General features: G+C 40.7%; 1 protein-coding gene across 4 annotated transcripts in view; it reads right to left on the reverse strand.

The window, feature by feature from the left end:
• The window catches only part of KCNN2 (potassium calcium-activated channel subfamily N member 2), a 276,041-nt gene that overhangs the window by 13,669 nt on the left and 241,967 nt on the right, over positions 1–20,405 (reverse strand). For all 4 annotated transcript variants that reach the window (XM_077462261.1, XM_077462263.1, XM_077462262.1 and 1 more), the window contains one exon: positions 5,287–5,356. In XM_077462261.1, the coding sequence (XP_077318387.1) occupies positions 5,287–5,356 (70 nt within the window). The remainder of the gene's footprint in view (positions 1–5,286; positions 5,357–20,405) is intronic.

A 20,405-nucleotide genomic window follows, 5' to 3' on the forward strand; every position in this document is an offset into this window, starting at 1 on the left:
TCTCACCTGTTCTGCTGCCCCCCACCTGTGACACTGCCTCTCACCTGTCCTGTTGCCCCCCACCTGTGACAATGCCTCTCATATATATATATATATATATATATATATATACATATATATACATATATATATATATATATATATACATATATATATATATATATATATATATATATATATATATATATATATATATATATATATATACACACACACACACACACACACACACACAGTATCTCACAATGGTGAGTATAATATATATATACTACATTTACATTGTAGTAAAGTGTAATTTCTTCAGTGTTATCACATGGAAAGATATAATATATATATATATATATATATATATATATATATATATATATATATATATATATATATATATATATATATATATATATATTTTTTTTTTTTTTTTTTTTTTTATTATATCTTTCCATGTGATAACACTGAAGAAATTACACTTTACTACAATGTAAAGTCACTACAGTGTACAGCTTATATAACAGTGTGAATTTGCTGTTCCCTCAAAAAAAACACAGCTATTAATGTCTAAACCGCTGGCAACAAAAGTGAGTACTCCCCTAAGTAAAAAATGCCCAAATTGGGCCCAAAGTGTCAATATTTTGTGTGGCCACCATTATTTTCCAGCGCTGTCTTAACCCTCTTGGGCATGGAGTTCACCAGAGCTTCACAGGTTGCTACTGGAGCTTTCCTTCATGACGACATCACGGAGCTGGTGGATGTTAGAGCTTTGGCGCTCCCCCACCTTCCATTTGAGGATGCCCCACAAATGCTCAATAGGGTTTATGTCTCGAGACATGCTTGGCCAGTCCATCAACTTTACCCTCAGCTTCTTTAGAAAGGCAGTGGTCATCTTGGAGGTGTGTTTGGGGTTGTTATCATGTTAGAATACTGCCCTGATGCCCAGTCTCTGAAGGGAGGGGTTCATGCTCTGCTTCAGTATGTTACAGTACATGTTGGCATTCATGGTTCTCTCAATGAACTGTAGCTCCCCAGTGCCAGCAGCACTCATGCAGCCCCAGACCATGACACTGCCACCACCATGCTTGACTGTAGACAAGACACACTTGTCTTTGTACTCCTTACCTGGTTGCCACCACACACGCTTGACACCATCTGAACTAAATAACTTTATCTTGGTCTCATCAGATCACAGGGCATGGTTCCAGTAATCCATGTCCTTAGTCTGCTTGTCTTCAGCAAACTGCAGGCTTTCTTGTGAATTATCTTTAGAAGAGGTTTCCTTCTAGGATGACAGCCATGCAGACCAATTTGATGCAGCGTGCTGTGTATCGTCTGAGAACCGACAGGCTGACCTCTCACCCCTTCAACCTCTGCAGCAATGCTGGCAGCACTCATGTGTTTATTTCCCAAAGACCCCCTCTAGATATGATGCTGAGCATGTGCACTCAACTTCTTTAGTCGACCATGGCGAGGCCTGTTCTGAGTGGAACCTGTCCTGTTAGACCACTGTATGGTCTTGGGCACTGTGCTGCAGTTTAGCTTCAGGGTCCTGGCAATCTTCTTATAGCCTATGCGATCTTTATGTAGAGCAACAATTCTTTTTTTCAGATCCTCAGAGAGTTCTTTGCCATGAGGTGCCATGTTGACCTTCCAGTGACCAGTATGAGAGATTGAGAGCACATGACAGCGGGGAGGGAAAATGGCTAACTGGGCCCAATTTGGGCATTTTCACTTAGGGATGTATTAACTTTTGTTGCCAGCAGTTTAGACATTATTAGCTGTGTGTTGAGTTATTTTGTGGGGACAGCAAATTTACACTGTTATACAAGCTGTACACGCACTACTTTACATTGTAGCAAAGTGTAATTTCTTCAGTTTTGGCACATGAAAAGATATAATAGAATATTTACAAAAATGTGAGGGGTGTACTCACTTTTTTCAGATACTGTACTGTATATACAGTAAGTGGTACCTTAGATTACAAGCATAATTAGTTCCAGAAGAATGCTTGTAATCCAAAGCACTTGTATATCAAAGCGAGTTTCCCCATAGAAGTCTGCAGAAACTCAGATAATTAGTTCCACAGTGACTGCTATTATATGCAGTACTGCATGTGGCCAGAGGTGGGGAGTTAGGGTGCACTCGGAGAGGCTCGGAAACACTCAGAAACTGAGTGATTCCGAGCGGCTCCAAGTGTCACCGACGTCCCCACACCTCTGGCGAAATGCGGTACTACACACCCCAGAGGCTTGAATCCTGCTTGTCTTGCGAGACAACGCTCGTGAAGCGCATCAGGATTTAAAAAAAATAATAGATTGTATTGCAAAACGCTCGTAAACCACATTACTCGCAACCCGTGGTATTACTGTGTATATATATATATATATATATATATATATATATATATATATATATATATACATATACACACACACACACGCATACATATATACACATACACACACATCATATAAATATCCACCACTTTATGTGGTCACGTCATAAATATAATCATTCATTGCAAACCTGGTTTTCCTCTGAATAGTTTAATAGTTTTTTTTGCTCAAATGTGTTCTGGGTACCCCCCTTTGTACTGTTTTGTATATTTCCCCAGTCCTGTTGCACCATTTGATTTGTGTTAGTTTAAAACAGATCATTGTTACAAGGACATGGCAGTGCTGTTAGTTAAATGGATATGAGTGTGATATTAGGTAGATGGACATGGGAATGCTGTTAGTTAGAATGACTTGGGAGGGCTGTAAGGAAGGATATGGCAGTTCTTTGAGTTATATGGACATAGGAGTGATGCTAATTAAATATACACAGGAGTGCTGCTAGTCAAAGGAAATGGGTGTGCTGTTAGATATAGATGGACATGGGAGTGATGTTAGTTTAAAGGATATGGTTGTGCTGTCATAAGAATGTGGGTATACTGTTAGTTAGAAAAACATGGGAGTACTGGTTGTAAGAAGAACATTGACGTGCTGTTGGAAGGATGTGGGATTGCTGTTATGCCACGTATACACACGATCGGTTTTCCTGTCAGAATAAACTTCAAAGGTTTTTCCGATGGAGTTCCGATGAAACTGTAGTGCGTACACATGATCACACCAAAGTCCGATTGTTAAGAACCCGGTGATGTACAGCATGTATGACGGGACTAGAAAAAGGAAGTTCAGTAGCCAGTAGCCAATAGCTTCTGTCTCGTACTTGCTTCAGAGTTTTTGGTCCGTCGGAACAGCATACAGACGAGCGGTTTTCCTGATAGGAATTTTTTCCGTCGGAAATAGTTAAAACATGTTCTATTTCTAGGTCCGCCAGAATTTTCGTAAAAAAAAAGTCAGATGAGGCATACACACGATCGGAATATACAATGAAAAGCTTCCGTCTGACTTTTTCTCTCGGACTTCCGCTTGTGTGTACACAGCATTAGTTGGAAAAACATGGATTGGATGCCTTGTTAGAAGGAAAAGTAAGTGCTGCTAATTAATAGAAAAAAATATTACAGCACACACATGCAAAAAAGGCATTTACCTCTTGCAAGGCTATGTAAAATACCTAAACATTTTTTAAATAATGTGGGGACCTGATTACACCATATTGCTATATGGTACGTAAGCCCACTTACTGTGACAGAGTACCCCATTGTTAGTGGGTCCTACACTATCCATAGAATGGGAGATCCTGCTTCTCCGAACCATGGAAGAAATACACTCCTCTATATGGGAAAACTAAATGTCTTTTTTGCATGTGTGCGCTGTAATATTTTTTTCTGTTTTATAGTCTTATGGCTGCACCATCTTTAATGCATCTTTTAGGGTGTGCCCCCCAAATATCTTATTTGTCTGTTAATTAATAGGACACCACAGTGCAGTTAGTAAAAAATAAAAAATAAAATAAAAAAAGTGAATGCTGTTAATTAGAAGGAAATAGAAGTGATATTAACTGGAAGTGCATGGGCGTGATGCTAGTTAGGCAGACATGGTAGTGCTGTTAGATCAATAGATAGGCAGCACAGTGGTGTAGTGGTTAGCACTCTCACCTAGCAGTAAGAAGGGTCGCTGGTTCAAATCCAAACCACGACACTACCTGCCTGGAGTTTCTCCCTGTGTTCTCCCTGTGCCTGCGTGGGTTTCCTCCAGGTATTCCGGTTTCCTCCCACACTCCAAAGACATGCAGGTAGGTTAATTGGCTTCTGTCCAAAATTGGCCCTAGTATATGAATGGGGACCTTGGATTGTGGGCTCCTTGAGCTGGATGGACTGGTGTCTTTATTCAACCTTACTAACTATGAAACTATATGTGTGTGCTGGTAACTAGATAGACATTGATGCGCTGTTATTTAGAAGGATGTCACATTGCTGCTGGCTAGATAGAAATGGGAATGTTGTTAATTAGATGGACATAGGAATGCTGTTAGTTAAAAGACATGGCTGGGCTGTTGGCTAGATAGACACGGGCATGCTTTTGGCTAGATGGACATGGGGATGCTGTTGGCTAGATAGAAATGGAAATAATATTATTTCAATGTAATGTAATGTAGGTGCTATTAGTTAGACGAACATGTGAGTGCTGTTAGTTACAATGAAAAATACTTTTATTTAGAAGAAATGGCAGCACTGTGAGAAGGAAACACAAATAATATTAATTAGAAGGACCCAGTGGTGCTGTTTGCTAGAAAAACAAGGAAGTTCTATTAATTAGGAGGACATTTAAGTGACATTAAGTGCAATTAATATTATTTCTTATTAATTTAATGGGAGTAATGGTAATTAGACAGACATGGAAAAGCTGTTGGAACACTTAAAGTGGTTGTAAACCCTTACTAGCCTAAGATGATACAGAGATGAAAAAAATTCCCCTACAAAATTTGTACCTGTTTATCTGTAGTCTTCTCTTCTCTACACCCGTTCAATGTGCAGCATTTATAAAGCTTGTCTGAGCTGTCAGAAAAAAGGGGGCGGAGAGCTGAAGTTACACTCTACAGAGCACAGTGAGGAGAGCTCTGAGATCTGTTTGGAGGGAAGGGACACACCCCCCTTCACACCACACACAGGAACAGGGCTGAGGCTGTCAATAAGCTGGCCCTCCCTCCCCTGTCAACAGTATTTTCTTGGTTTCAGGAAAACTTGTCAGAAGTGACTCATGCAGATAGCAGAGGAATGAAGTAGCAGACAGAAATAACACTTAGTGCTCTTAATTAAGGCAAGTACACACTATAGAGGGATATGATTTGTTCATATTTATTTTCTGAGGTTTACAACCACTTTAAACCTCTTCCACTGTTTCTACTCACCTTTGCTAAATCCACTAAGGTGTTAGCTTGATCATTCAACTTCCTTTGTTCCATTTTAACACTCCGTAACCTGCAAAAGGAAAGTAGCATAAGTATTTATTACATAACCATGAAAACTCAACTTAGCATGCAACAGCAGGTCATAGGGTATGAGAGATGCCTGGAGAAGTTTGACTGATCAGTTTAGTTATGTGCCTATAGAATGAAATGCATGCTTCTTCAACACAGCAAAGCAGAAAGCAAGGAAGTGTGATGTCCCAAGAGTCATCATGGTTCTAACTGGTTACATAATAAAATAATAAACTATACTCCATGGAAGAGAGAAGCAGCAAAGTATCATGACAGACACTGGAAAAACAGCTGCAGTGCAGGGAAGACATTAGCATGTTATTCCCAGTGTCTGAATATGCTGATACAGTATTAGGCCTTTTTAGTTTGAGATGGATTGGGTTAGGTGTGTTGATACCTGATGAAAATACAGTGATAAGTGAGAGATTTCACTAGATTCAATCTTTTACTTGACCAGCAGCTAAAAACTGTATTACATTTGGCAAATAAGAGAAATGCAAGGTCAGCCAGTTTATTTTGTTTAAAACAAACTGACTTCATAATTTTCTGCAGAGTTTCCATAAAGACCTCTGTGTGTCGTTTTTATTTGCTATAGCCAGCTTTTCAAACAGCTAGTACAATCTTTACTTAGCTTAACTATCCACTATTCAGTGCATTTGGGTAATCTCCAGTATTTAAACAAATATCAAATGTGCAGCGCTCATCGTATAATCCTCAAGAAAAATATCAAATAATGGGAAATGATAATCTTACCCTATCTACATAAATATCACAAATAAAATCAAAACATCATAACACTAAATTACTCCCTTAAAGCAGTGTTCCAGCGGAAACATTTTTTTCTTGAAAGTCAGCAGCTACAAACACTGTAGCTGCTGACTTTTAATGAGGATACTTACCTATCTAGGGAGCCCAGGATGTCAGCCCCCCCGAGGCTGATCCGTCCATCGGATTGGGTGCAGGTGTCATCATTGTAACTAAGGGAAACCGGCAGTGGAGCCTTTGGGCTTCACAAACAGTTTCCTACTGCACATGTGAGAGCCACGCAGCCCTTTCTGAATGGCTCTTTAGTCTTCTGGAACACATACAAGTCTCAGAAGGCAGCGGGGAAGAAGTAGGAAATGACGCACTGGGCCGTGGCTGAGCTAGGATGGAAGTACACTGTGCTTCAGAAAAGGTAAGAAAGAAAAATTTTTTTTTCCAAAAACGAGGGGTGCAGGGGTGGTCTTTAAGACCAAGTTGTAAAAGAGGGTGGAACTCCGCTTTAAATGTAAGCATATAAAATGTATGATCTTGTGCTAAATCACAGTAAAATTCACAAATAAAAAAAACAAAACAATATATATATATATATATATATATATATATATATATATATACACACTGTATCCTCCCAGCTCTCTCATTTCTTTTACTTAGATAAGCAGGACAAACATTGGACAAACAGTGGTACCTATCCTTGGTTTGTCATCAGCCACCCACTTTGCCACCCACCCTTTGCAGGTTATACTAAGTGAGATGCGGGGTATGCGGGAACACTGACAGTTTTAGCATGACCTGCCATCGCCTGAGAATCTGGGACCTTGCGGTATGCATGACACCTACTTTCCATACTCACACGCCTCTATGGTGTAATACTCAATTACCTGAACTCCCAACAATACCGGACCACCCCCTTTGGACTTCCTATATTTATATCAAGTTTTGACTTGAGCTGGGATAAAATCCTTTCAAGAGATTGAGTTTTCCCTTCCCAATTCTATGCTCTTACAATATGTACAACTACAGTATGCCCATTGTACCCAATTTCCTGGCCCCCTTCCCAGTTCCCAGTCCTCCCCATTCTGGATGCATACTAGGCACGAATTTCAAGAAGTTGATTTCAATATTTTACAATGATTTTCTGACTCTCTGTAACTAAGTTGGCCTATCAACTTAACTGCAGATGGGTGTGGGATATTGGGGATGTGGAGGATGAGGATTGGGACAAAACACTGGGTGATTGTAAACGTGTCTCCTAAAGCCTCAGATAGCTTTACATTCTATATAGAGCATACCTGAACCCAGTATGCATTGCCAGATATCACCCCTCTCATTCCCCTACATGTCCCAGATGTTCTGACCCCCCGGGGACATTTTTCCATATGCTGTGGTATCGTCCAGCTATATACGACTACTGGTCTCAAGTGGTTCAATTCCTTCATGATAAGATGGGCTCACCTTTGACAGTTGACCCAAAGCTGTGTCTGTTACATTTCTTCCCTAACCCAGAAGATGAGAGATTTGTGATACTTTTTTTAACAGGAAGTGGTTTTTATCCCTAGGAAGCTTATTGCCTGCCATTAGATGCAGGCACTCCCTCCCACGCTTCAAGCCTGGGGTCATGAAGTAAATTCTTTATTGCCCTATAAGAAATGTATCTATGTACATAGAGAGTGCCCAACCAAGTACAACAAAATTGGGGACCAATGGTTGGCTTACCCGGATACCTGCCTATAATCATGTGTTGATACCAAATGGTGTTTGTTCATTTTGCTAATCCTTCATCAAAGTGTAATTGTGCCCTGCAGTGTGGCCTGTGAAGTTCTTTCATTGCTTATATTATGTTTTTTAACAAGGTTAATTCTACAGAGCAGTCTTTGATCGATATCTATGTACAGTGGGGATCGAAAGTTTGGGCACCCCAGGTATAAATGTGTATTAATGTGCATAACGAAGCCAAGGAAAGATGGAAAAATCTCCAAATGGCATCAAATTACAGATTAGACATTCTTATAATATGTCAAAAAAAGTTAGATTTTATTTCCATCATTTACACTTTCAAAATTACAGAAAACAAAAAAATGGCGTCTGCAAAAGTTTGGGCACCCCGCAGAGTTAATATCTTGTACTGCCCCCTTTGGCAAGTATCACAGCTTGTAAACGCTTTTTGTAGCCAGCCAAGAGTCTTTCAATTCTTGTTTGAGGTATCTTTGCCCATTCTTCCTTACAAAAGTGTTCCAGTTCTTTGAGATTTCTGGGCTGTCTGTCACGCACTGCTCTTTTAAGGTCTATCCATATATTTTCAATAATGTTGAGGCTGGAGATTGTGAAGGTCATGGCAAAACCTTCAGTTTACTCCTCTTGATGTAATCCCCCGTGGATTTTGAGGTGTGTTTAGGATCATTATCCATTTGTAGAAGCCATCCTCTCTTTAACTTCAGCTTTTTCACAGATGGCATCAAGTTACCATCCAAAATTTGCTGAAATTTTATTGAATACATTTTTCCTTCTTCTCATGAAATGTTCCCTGTGCCACTGGCTGCAATACAACCCCAAAGCATGATTGATCCACCCCCATGCTTAACAGTTGGACAGAGGTTATTTTCATTAAATTCTGTGCCCTTTCTTCTCCAAACATACCTTTGCTCATTCCGGCCAAAAAGTTCTATTTTAATCTCATTGGTCCACAGAACTTGTTTCCAAAATGTCTCAGGCTTGTCTATATGTTCATTTGCAAAGTTCAAACGCTGATTTTTGTGGTGAGGACATAGAAGAGGTTTTCTTCTGATGACTCTTCCATGAAGACCATATTTGTACAAGTATCTCTTTATAGTGGAATAGTGTACCACAACTCCAGTGTCTGCCAGATCTTTCTGGAGGGATCGTGCAGTCAAACGTGGGTTTTGAATTGCTTTTCTCGTAATCCTGCGAGCTGTTCTGTCTGATATTTTTCTTGGTCTTCCAGATCTTGCTTTAACTTCCACTGTTCCTGATGACTGCCATTTCTTAATTACATTCCGAAAAGAGGATAGTGACATCTGAAAATGCTTTGCTATCTTCCTATAGCCTTCTCCAGCTTTGTGAGCATTAACTATTTTCAGTTTCAGTTTTCTAGACAACTGCTTAGAAGAACCCATGGTGCTGATTGTTGAGGCAAGGTCAGATGAGTCCGGCCATTTAAAACCTTTGAGATTGACATCACCTGGTCTTCCCAGATGATGATTGAGAACAATCCATGACACTGGCAGGTCTCAGCTTTGCAAAGGGGGCAGTGCATGCTATCAATTCTGCAGGGTGCCCAAACTTTTGCAGACACCATTTTTGGTTTTCTGTCATTTTGAAAGTGTAAATGATGGAAATAAAATTTAATTTTTTATTGACATATTATAAGAATGTCTAATCTGTAATTTGATGCCATTTGGAGATTTTTCCATCTTTCCTTGGCTTTGTTATGCACATTAATACACATTTTTACCTGGGGTGCCCAAACTTCCGATCCCCACTGTATAATTCAACTGTGACCTTGTCACATTGTACCTATCTACCACAGTTGTAATATTTTTTTATCTTCTCAATTAAACATATTTGAAAGTAAAACTAAAATTAAGAGGCACTGCCCTGATGTAAGTAGGTTTGGTTCTTAGCATATTATTTGTTAAGATACAGAATACCTGTAGTCTGGAATCATGAAAACCCCATGGAACGCTCATACAGAGTTCCCCCTTTTAAAGAACGGTGTTTCTCTAAAAAATATTGTTGAATAATTTATTCAAAATTCTTAGGTATTGAACAATCCTGTTGTTGAAGGGGTTGCAATGTATTGCCAAATGACGTGTGTACTAACTGGCCTCTACATTGCTCCATTTCTGGGAAAGAGCTATTATCACAAAAATCACAAAAAGTCTTGTGTAATCATAAGTTTGATATATTATGACAAGTAAAATTACTCATAACCCAGAGGTCAAACTGACCATATGTGATCTTGAAGTAGTTAGTAAAGAATGTCCCAGGACTTGGAGGTGTGCCCTACATAGAGAACTATGTAATAGATTTCTTATAAAAGCTGAACTCATACTTGTATTGTCATCACAACCATCCTATATGGGATCCAGTGTACATCATAATTATATTCTCAGTAAAAGCTGCACAAATGCAATTCAATCTGCATGGATGTCTTTCATTTCAAAGGCGAACTTAGCATTGGTGACCCCAAATCGTGTCTTCTTGACTGCATCTCCACCTCCGGCTCTCATTCCACAACAGGAGGGACAACAACGGTGCCTAAGGTGAGAAATTTTTCCCATATTATTACTACTGGGGGAGGAGTGCAGCCACAGAAGGTAGCATGTTTCCATCTTTTAAAAAATGCATTCTGCTTGTGCATGATTACTGAGAATATTATTTATAGAATATTCTGATAAATTATAAATGTAATAATTTCATGTGTCAGGATAACAAGAGTACTAATTTTCCTTACCCTTTGGAATAACAATATATATATATATATATATATATATATATATATATATATATATATATATATATATATATTTTTTTTATTAAGGGATGTACTTAAGTACGTACCACAATATCTAATGCCGATGGAAACTGTCCGATGGAGCCTACACACGGTCGGAATTTCCGACAACAAGCTCCGATCGCACATTTGCCATCGGAAAGTCCCATCCTGTGTACGCGGCATAAGAGTTAATAGAAGTTGTTGACTGTTGAATTTGTATGATTGCATGATTTTTTGTGCATCTGTGGTTCTAGGATGAGTTGTCCTCAAGTTGTCCTCAGCGGATAGCCACAGTGAATATATGACCTGCTGTGTGTTCTTTGGAGTAAGGAGTTGAGTCAGGGACTACCCTTTTGCCAGTCAGAGAGGAGATGTCCCTCTGAGAATAGAACACATGAGATATCTCGAGATATATTTGACTGCTGGTACACATTCATTGACTTAACCACTTGCATATAGAAAAATGACAGCGGTAAAGTGGTTTAGTTATCCTGATCAGACGTCATATGACATGATCAGGATAACAGAGCCAGTGCGCGCCCTCGGTGGCACGTGGTACGGCGATCGGAGGTACTGTATGTCAGTCTGATACACCGCAACTCCTATAGTGGTATGAAGCCTCTGACAGAGGTTCATACCACGTGATCAGCTGTGACCAATCATAGCTGATCATCGCGTGAACCAGGAAGTGCCGGTAAACAGCTTTCCTCAGTTCATGCTGATCAGAGGCTCTCCCTGACAGAGGGGGGGTCTGTGCTGATAATCAGCAAAGCCCCCAACAAAAGGTGCCCATCAGCTGCCAATCAATGCCCATCACCTGCCAGCCTGTCCCCCTCTATAAAGCCTGTCAGTGCCCATAAAAGTACAGATCAGTCCTCAGAACAGTGCCCAAAAAATGCCAATCAGTACCCAATCAGTGATGCCTGTCAGTGCCCCATCAAAGTGCCAATCAGTGCCACTCAGTAAAGCCTGTCACTAGCTCCTCATCAGTGCCGTCTATCAGCACCATCAGTGCCGCTTATCAAAGCCGCCAGTGCTGCCTATAAGTGCCCATCAGTTTTTTTTTTCAAAATTGTCGATCTTTTTTTGTTTATAGCGCAAAAATTTAAAAATGCACAGGTGATGAAATACCACCAAAAGAAAGCTTCATTTGTGGGAAGAAAACAATAAACATTTAGTTTGGTTACAGTATTGCATGTCCGCCCAATTGTCATTCAAAGTGCGACAGCGCTGAAAGCTAAAAATTGTCCTCGGCAGGAATTGGGGTGCCTGGTATTGAAGTAGTTAAAGAGTAGAACTTTTGGTCCTGGAGTTCCAAATGTCATTTCTAAAGGAAGTAACAAAAAATTTCAAAAAGAGGTAACGAAAAATTTCTAAAAGAAGTAGCGAAAAATTAAAAGGATATGGGAAATATTTCTAACAAAAGCATCAAAGCATCTCACCCATAGTGGCAAGCTATGGTTTAGCTAGGGAAAATGCTAAATTACACCCGAGTGCTCCCATCGTTAGAATGATGGTAAGCAGAGAACCAAATGATCTTGTGTATCATGCAGAATGGTGTAATGGTGTAATCAGTGGCGGAACTACCGCCATAGCGACCCACGCGGGCGCTATGGGGCCCGCAGCTGAGAGGGGCCTGGTGAGGATGAGGAATGCTGACATCTCACCCGCAAGTTCAAGGCGATCTCCCGCTAGGCGGCTACCTACTGGTGCACTGCTGCCTAGTTTAGCTGGGAGGATGCAGGCCGACCTGGATGGATCATTATGTGAGTGTGGCATGTCAGTCTGCAGGGCCTGGCGGCCAGGGCTCCGCCGGCATTGTGATACCTCTGTGTGTTCAGTCTCTGCTGACCGTGCAGTGTGCAGACTTCACAGTCTGTCCGACCAGCAATGTCTGTGTCTGCCAATTGAATTGGAGGTGATGCCGCCGCCCGTCAGACCCCGCCAATGCCCATCACAATAACAATTAGGCTGCTTTCTGTGTGCCCAGTGAAAGGTGCCGTGACAGCCAATGAGGTGCTGAGCGCAAGCGCGGTTCCCCGCCCACCTTATCATGATGTCGTTCCCTCCTCCAGTCCCACCCACAATGGAGCAGAGGAGCCCGCGCAGTGCTTTGGCTGGCTGTCCCACATGATCGGCAGTGTGGAATGGAGGCTCAGGCTAGAGCTGAGAAGAAGGTACAGACAGTCTGATGTGTAACAGCATCAGTGAGGCCTGTCATTGGTACAATCTCATGTGTGTAACACAGTGTGTCAGTCAGATAGTGTGTTCTGCAATAATTGCTGCCTAGCTCAAGCCGTAGACAGACAGTTTTAGGCTGGGTTCACACTGCTGCGGTGACAAGATCGGATGTGATTCGCACCGCACTGCAGTGCAAATCACATGCGATCTCTGTGCGATGCGATTTCAGCCATACAGATAGTATGGCTGAATTCACATCGCATCTGGCCCAAACTCGCACAGGACCCTTTTTTTGGTCCGCAGCAGAATCGGATCGCATGGGTGTTCACACCATGCGATCCGATTCCTGTCCGAGTTTGCAGATAGCACTGCGATATGCAAACTGATTTGGAGGTGTCATTAACTTTTCACTGACACTCCCAGCAGTTCGCATAGGGCAGTGTGAACTGCCGCCGGGAGGCATGCGATGCGGGAACCCGCAGTAGATTCACAGCGTTATCCCGCATCGCAGCAGTGGGAACCCAGCCTTACACACAGTCTGTAGTTGCCGCAATCATATTCAGACTTCACAGTGTACAGTATAATGGCATCATATACGTATTTATTATATTATGGACAAATACTGGATACTGTATTGTGGGAAACTGACAAAGCCCAAGGCATACTGCAAGCAGGTACACATAGATAACATCCACCCTCCAGCCCTCCAAAATTTGTATACACTCTACACACTAAGCTGTTGCTTGGGTACTGTTCCACATGAGTGTGGTAATCTGTTCTTCAATGGCATTAGTTATTTATTTTTTTTGGGGGGGGGGGGCCCATACAACCTTTTGCTATGGGGCCCTGTGATTTCTAGTTACGCCCCTGGGTGTAATATATATATATATATATATATATATATATATATATATATATATATATATATGTGTGTGTGTGTGTAAAGAAGAGCCCCATTAATGGTGGCCACCCAAAGGCTTGTTTGATAATGACAAAATTAATGCATTGGTTAGCATACACATGGAACAATGTAATTGTGAGTAAATTGAATGTCTGGGGAAGTTATGGCTGATAAGCGTAACAAATGTGTTAAACCACCATCTTATAGAATTTGCACAGGTAAAAGTGATGAGTTAGCTAATGGTTTAATCTCTCCATATCTATGTGCACAGGGACAGCTAGCAATTGCAGCTGCTCCTACGGCTCCTGAAAGGGAGGGGTCAGTAGGATCTATGTCAGTAAGTGAGAACACAGAGCAGGCAGACACTGCTGATGCAATATTCTTCTTTGTTTTGCCCTGGCTGATTGATACTGTATTTCTGTAGGTCAGCTGAGCCAATGGAACATTACTAAGTTGATGTCTTGGTGAAGACTGAAAAAAGAGTTACCAGAGAGATTGCTACACACCTTATGGGGCCATAGCAAAATGGCTTTGCAACTAGGCACATGCAAGCTGCTAAGAAATTACATTTGGCCAATTGTTGGGTCTGTACACACTCACCTATTTCACATAGAACACTACCTTTGCTAGGTGTTCCAGTGTAACTCAAGGAAAGTGAAAACAAAATGTAATCTCTATTCCTTTACTTTAGCATTTCCTTAAAGGTACCCTCGAGTATGCATTCATTTTACTTGTATTTATGCAGCTAGTTCAGAATATGAGATAAGTACTAGAAACAGGATACACTAACTGTATGAAGGTAGCTACTCTCAAGTATAGGTTTAAAGGTCTTTAGCTTCTTTCGAATAATGACACAGTTGATGAATTGTACAATTTAACTTTCAGTAATGATTCCAAACTAAGCAATCCTAATCTTATCTGTGGTAAAAGAGTTTATACTTGGATTCCATTAGACGCATAAGGTAGATGTTACTTTGGTAAAGAAATCCCTGCCACATGGTATGTGGAGGACGCTGAGTTTACTAAAATTAACGTAAACAAGATCCAACCACATCTAATTAAACTAAGACATCTTTCTAGCTACACACCTGAGAGTTTCGACACCACAAAGTAAACCAAGGATTTCAAACCATTTTTTGATATTCCATGGGTATATCACAGTTGTATTAAGAAATCTTTTCATCATTGATTTAGCAGAACTGATGGATAACATTACTGCCTTGTATGATAGAAGCTTTGTGGTTCTTGATACTGAATTAAAAAAGATAAAAAATGAATTGATTCAGCACCGATTGGTGTTGGATTATCTCACGGCCAGTCAAGGAGGAAAGTGTACCATAGTGGGAAGAGGATGCTGCAATTACATTGGAAATTATACGAAAGCTGAAGATGCCATCATTTCACATGTAGAAAGGGTGCAACAATTTAAGCTAGGTTTTCGGAAAAAAAAACATACTGAGACTGGAAAGAAGCTGGGAGAGCTGGCCTTGGAGGTTGGCTTTCCAGCATCTTACATGGTATATTATACATACCGTATATACTCGAGTATAAGCCGAGATTTTCAGCCTCTTTTTTGAGGCTGAAAGTGCCCCCCTCGGCTTATACTCGAGTCATCGCTGTCTGCCCGCTCGATCAGCGTGTCGAGCAGACAGACAGCGGCCATTCTATAATTCAAAAGCCGCGCCTCCGGCTCCGCCTTCGCCTGTGATAGGCGGAACACTGAATTTCCCAGCAGCCTGTGTTCCGCCTATCACGGACATCGTATCATCCTCGCGGACGAGGATGATACGATGTCCGTGATAGGCGGAACACAGGCTGCTGGGAAATTCAGTGTTCCGCCTATCACAGGCGAAGGCGGAGGCGCGGCTTTTGAATTTTACAATGGCCGCGAGGCGCCGACGAAGAGGGCACGGGACGGAGGCAAGGCAAGGCACGGCACGGCACGGGACGGGACGGAGGCAAGGCAAGGCACGACACGGGACGGAGGCAAGGCACGGCACGGGACGGAGGCAAGGAGGCAAGGCACGGGACGGAGGCTCGGGACACAGGTAGGCTGGACACACACACACACACACACACACACACACACACACACACGGATGGAGACACACACACACACAGGGATGGATGGATACACACACACACAGGGATGGATGGATGGATGGAGACACACACACACAGGGATGGATGGATGGAGACACACACACACAGGGATGGATGGATGGATGGATGGAGACACACACACACACAGGGATGGATGGATGGATGGACACACACACACACAGGGATGGATGGACGGACACACAGGGATGGACGGACACACAGGGATGGACGGACACACAGGGATGGACGGACACACACACAGGGATGGACAGGCATGTCTCACCCTCGGCTTATACACGAGTCAATAAGTTTGCCAGTTTTTTTGGGGGTAAATTGGGGGCCTCGGCTTATATTCGGGTCGGCCTATACTCGAGTATATACGGTAGTTGAATTTACTGTACTCATAATCCTTATAATCAAATGTGCACCAATGATGTGCAAACGTTGTTTGAAAATAATCAAAAATACTTGTACTAATACTGTTCCTTCTGAGTCCTCAAGGTCACGCATGATGACTGCTTATGAGATGGTGACCTGTATACCTTATGAACAATCTAAAGACACAGAGGAAGGAAGAATTGGAAACTACAGGATGGGATGTCAAAATATACAGAATACCTGGAGTCTGGAATCATGTAAAACTCATGGAAGGCTCATAAAGAGTTCCCCCTTTTAAAGTACGGTGTTTCTATAAAAAATAGTTGAATAGTTTATTCCAAATTCAGGTATTGCACAATCTTTTTGTTGCTGAAGGGGTTGCAATGTATTGCCAAATGATGTGTGTACTAACTGGCTGTACATTGCTCCATTTCTGGGAAAGAGCTATTATCACAAAAAGTCCCTTTTGTATGACCCACTCTTGTGTAATCATAAGTTTGATATATTATGGCAAGTAAAATTACTCATAACCCAGAGGTCAAACTGACCATATGTGATCTTGAAGTAATTAGTAAAGAATGTCCCATGATTGGAGGTGTGCCCTACATAGAGAACTATGTAATAGATTTCTTATAAAAGCTGAACTCATACTTGTATTGTCATCACATCCATCCTACATGGGATCTGGTGTACATAGTAATTATATTCTCAGTAAAAGCTGCACAAATGCAATTCGATCTGCGTGGATGTCTTTCATTTCAGAGGAGAACTTAACATATTGGACTTGTGTGAATTAGAATTTTAGTATTTTAAGAAATATAAGTGCAAAAAGCAAAGCAGCAAAATAATGCATTCATAAGTAACAAAAGTCCTCTTACTCTGAAATAAACATTTGCCTGAAGAAATATTTCCTACAGTATTCTACTTGGTTATTACAGTTTAGCTGTATTGGTCAACATAAAAGAACATTTTGACAAATTCTATGAAACAAAAATCCACAAATGCATTGTAATTCATATCCCTCAAATGGTAATATGATTATCTGAAAAATATCATTAAAGGATGGTGCCCAGTTATGCAGTCATCTAGTAATGGCAGTGTATAGCAACCAGTTTTACAACCAGCGGTTCCTTCGTTTACAGTATAAAGTGATTGTGTATGTAAATGTCTAACAATGCAGAAAACCCATGAACATTCAATGTGATCCAATGTCTACCAAAAAAAACACTCCCATTTTCAGCACAAAAGATAAACCAATAATCTGATTATGCATGTATTTATTAGAAAATGTAGTTCCTGGACCACCAAATAACTATTAAAGTGTGTAATAACTAAAGTAAACCTGTACTTTGGAAAAGGTTTCTTTAAAAATTGTCTCTGCAAAACTCTTATTTTAGACTAGGAAAAAATTTTGTCGAGTTTTGATTACTGTTTGTACCCCCATTTGGAGATGTACCCCTCTTTTTGTATTGGAAAGTTGAAAACAATCCAAAATGCTAGGGCTGTCTTCAGAGCAAGAGGTAAAGAGAACTTTTCTAATAGTGAGACACCTGTTCAGAAGACTAAGATGGAATTTTGGGAGATTTCCTCTAACTTCCTGTAGTGCTTCTGGTATAGGAAGTGAGACAATTTTGTCTATACATGCACCCATCTTCAAAACGATAAACGTACGCTTCCTTCACTCTCCTGCTGCTCCATTAAGTGTCTTGAGCCACAAATAACTCCCGGTACTCCTAGGTATGAAGGAGCCTTACCCATATGGCATGCAAGACCTACCCATGTAATAGTGGGCCAATATCATTGTCACAGGGGAGTCATTATCTAGTGGGGGCTACAACACTGGTGACTTGTATCTTACCAAGAGCTTTCACTAAAGGTGGCTGCAATGTGTGGTGTGAGAGAATAAAAAATGTAAGTATACAGTTGTGCTCATAAGTTTACATACCATGGCAGAATTTATGATTTTGTGGCCATTTTTCAGAGAATATGAATGATAACACCAAAACTTTTCTTTCACTCATGGCCATTTATTATCAGTTAACTGTATTTACTATTTTTACATCATAATGACAACAAAAACTACCCAAATGACCCTGATCAAAAATGTACATACCCCAGTACTGTGTATTGCCCTTGTTAACATCAATGACGGCTTGAAGTCTTTTGTGGTATTTGTGGATGAGGCTCTTTATCTTCTCAGATGGTAAAGCTGTCCATTCCTCTTGGAAAAAAGCCTCCAGTTCCTGTAAATTCTTGGGCTGTCTTGCATGAACTGTGCATTTGAGATCCAAGAGTGGTTCAATGATATTGAGGTCAGGAGACTGAGTTGGCCACTCCAGAACCTTCACTTCATTCTGCTGTAGCCAATGACAGGTCGACGTGGCCTTGTGTTTTGGATCATTGTCATGTTGGAATGTCCAAGTACGTCCCATACACAGCTTCCTGGCTGATGAATGCAAATGTCCCTCCAGTATTTTTTGATAACATACTGCATTCATCTTGTCATCAATTTTGACCAAATTTCCTGTGCCTTTGTAGCTCACACATCCCCAAGACATCAGTGAACCACCTCTGTGTTTCACAGTAGGAATGGTTTATCTTTTATCATAGACCTTGTTGACTTCTCTCCAAATGTAGCCTTTATGGTTGTAGCCAAAAAGCTCAAATTTGGTCTTATCACTCTAAATTATGTTGTGCCAGAAGGTTTGAGACTTGTCTCTGTGCTGTTTGGCATATTGTAAGTGGGATACTTTGTGGCATTTGCATAGTAATGGCTTTCTTCTGGCGACTCGACCATGCAGCCCATCTCTCTTCAAGTGCCTCCTTCTTGTGCATCTTGAAACAGCCACACCACATGTTTTCAGAGTCATGTATTTCACCTGAAGTTATTTGTGGGTTTTTCTTTGCATCCAGAACAATTTTCCTGGCAGTTGTCGCTGACATTTTAGTTGGTCTACCTGATGATTTTATTTCGACAGAACCCCTCATTTTCCACTTCCTGATTAGAGTTCAAACACTGCTGATAGGCATTCTCAGTTACTTGGATATCATTTTATATCTCTTTCCACTTCCTGATTAGAGTTCAAACACTGCTGATAGGCATTCTCAGTTCCTTGGATATCATTTTATATCTCTTTCTATTTTATACAGTTCAACTAACTTTTCCCGCAGATCCTTTGACAATTCTATTGCTTTCCCCATGACTCGTGGGGAAAATGTCAGTCCAGTACTTGATGAAAGATTCAAGGGTCTGTTAGGAGTCCATAAACTCATTGACCTTTTATACACACACACTAATTGCAAGCAAACAGATCACAGGGGAGGATGGTTACCTTTAATAGACATTCAAACCCCTTTGTCAACTTGTGTGCATGTTATCAGGCCAAAAATCACCAGGGTATGTAAATTTTTGATCTTTTGATCAGGGTAATTTGGGTAGTTTCTGTTGTCATTATGATTTAGAAAGAGTAAACACAATTGATTGATAATAAATGACTTAAGCCAAACACTAACCACGAGTGAAAGAAAAGTTTTTGTGTTATCATTCATATTCTCTGAAAAATGGTTAAAATGGTTAAGAAATTCTGCCAGGGTATGTATACTTATAAGCACAGCTGTATATGTATGTGGAAGTCTATATTAAAGTACGCCTATTGTTTTACCCTACATGTTCAAAGCACAGATTGACATTAAGGTTAACTGTTGTCCAATATGTAGGAGACTCAAAGGAGAGCTTCTGCCTATGTATTAATGAGGAAGGAGCAATGGCCTATCAACTGAGAATTTAAACCCTAATAGACTTTATCTGTATAACTAACACACTAACACACAGCAGTCATTAGTATCTGTTAGATATATGTGCTAGGTGATAGGGTTAGTTAGCAGTAAACAGGATGGTGGTCAAACACACGGAATTGATCCAACCTTAGATTATTTTTTTTTTAATGATTGGTGTATGGTCATTTACACACATCATCTGAGTGAGCATGTTCAAGCCATAGAAAGTGATTGCATAACACTCCTGGCACAAGCCTTACCTAGCAGAAACAACAGTGATCAACTAAAACAAATTCCCAAGAGTGATAAATCTAGGGTGCCTATAGAACAGATTTCATCTATCTTTTACTGAAATTAGCTTGGGAGGCAATCAGTTTTACTAAATGTCTAACATTAAGGGAACTATTTAAATGTATGCTTTAAAAGCAG

Source organism: Lithobates pipiens, unplaced genomic scaffold, assembly GCF_037356315.1.
Source record: "Lithobates pipiens isolate NorthernLeopardFrog02 unplaced genomic scaffold, aLitPip1_a1.2 Scaffold_3, whole genome shotgun sequence".
In the NCBI taxonomy this organism is placed as follows: Eukaryota; Metazoa; Chordata; class Amphibia; order Anura; family Ranidae; genus Lithobates; species Lithobates pipiens.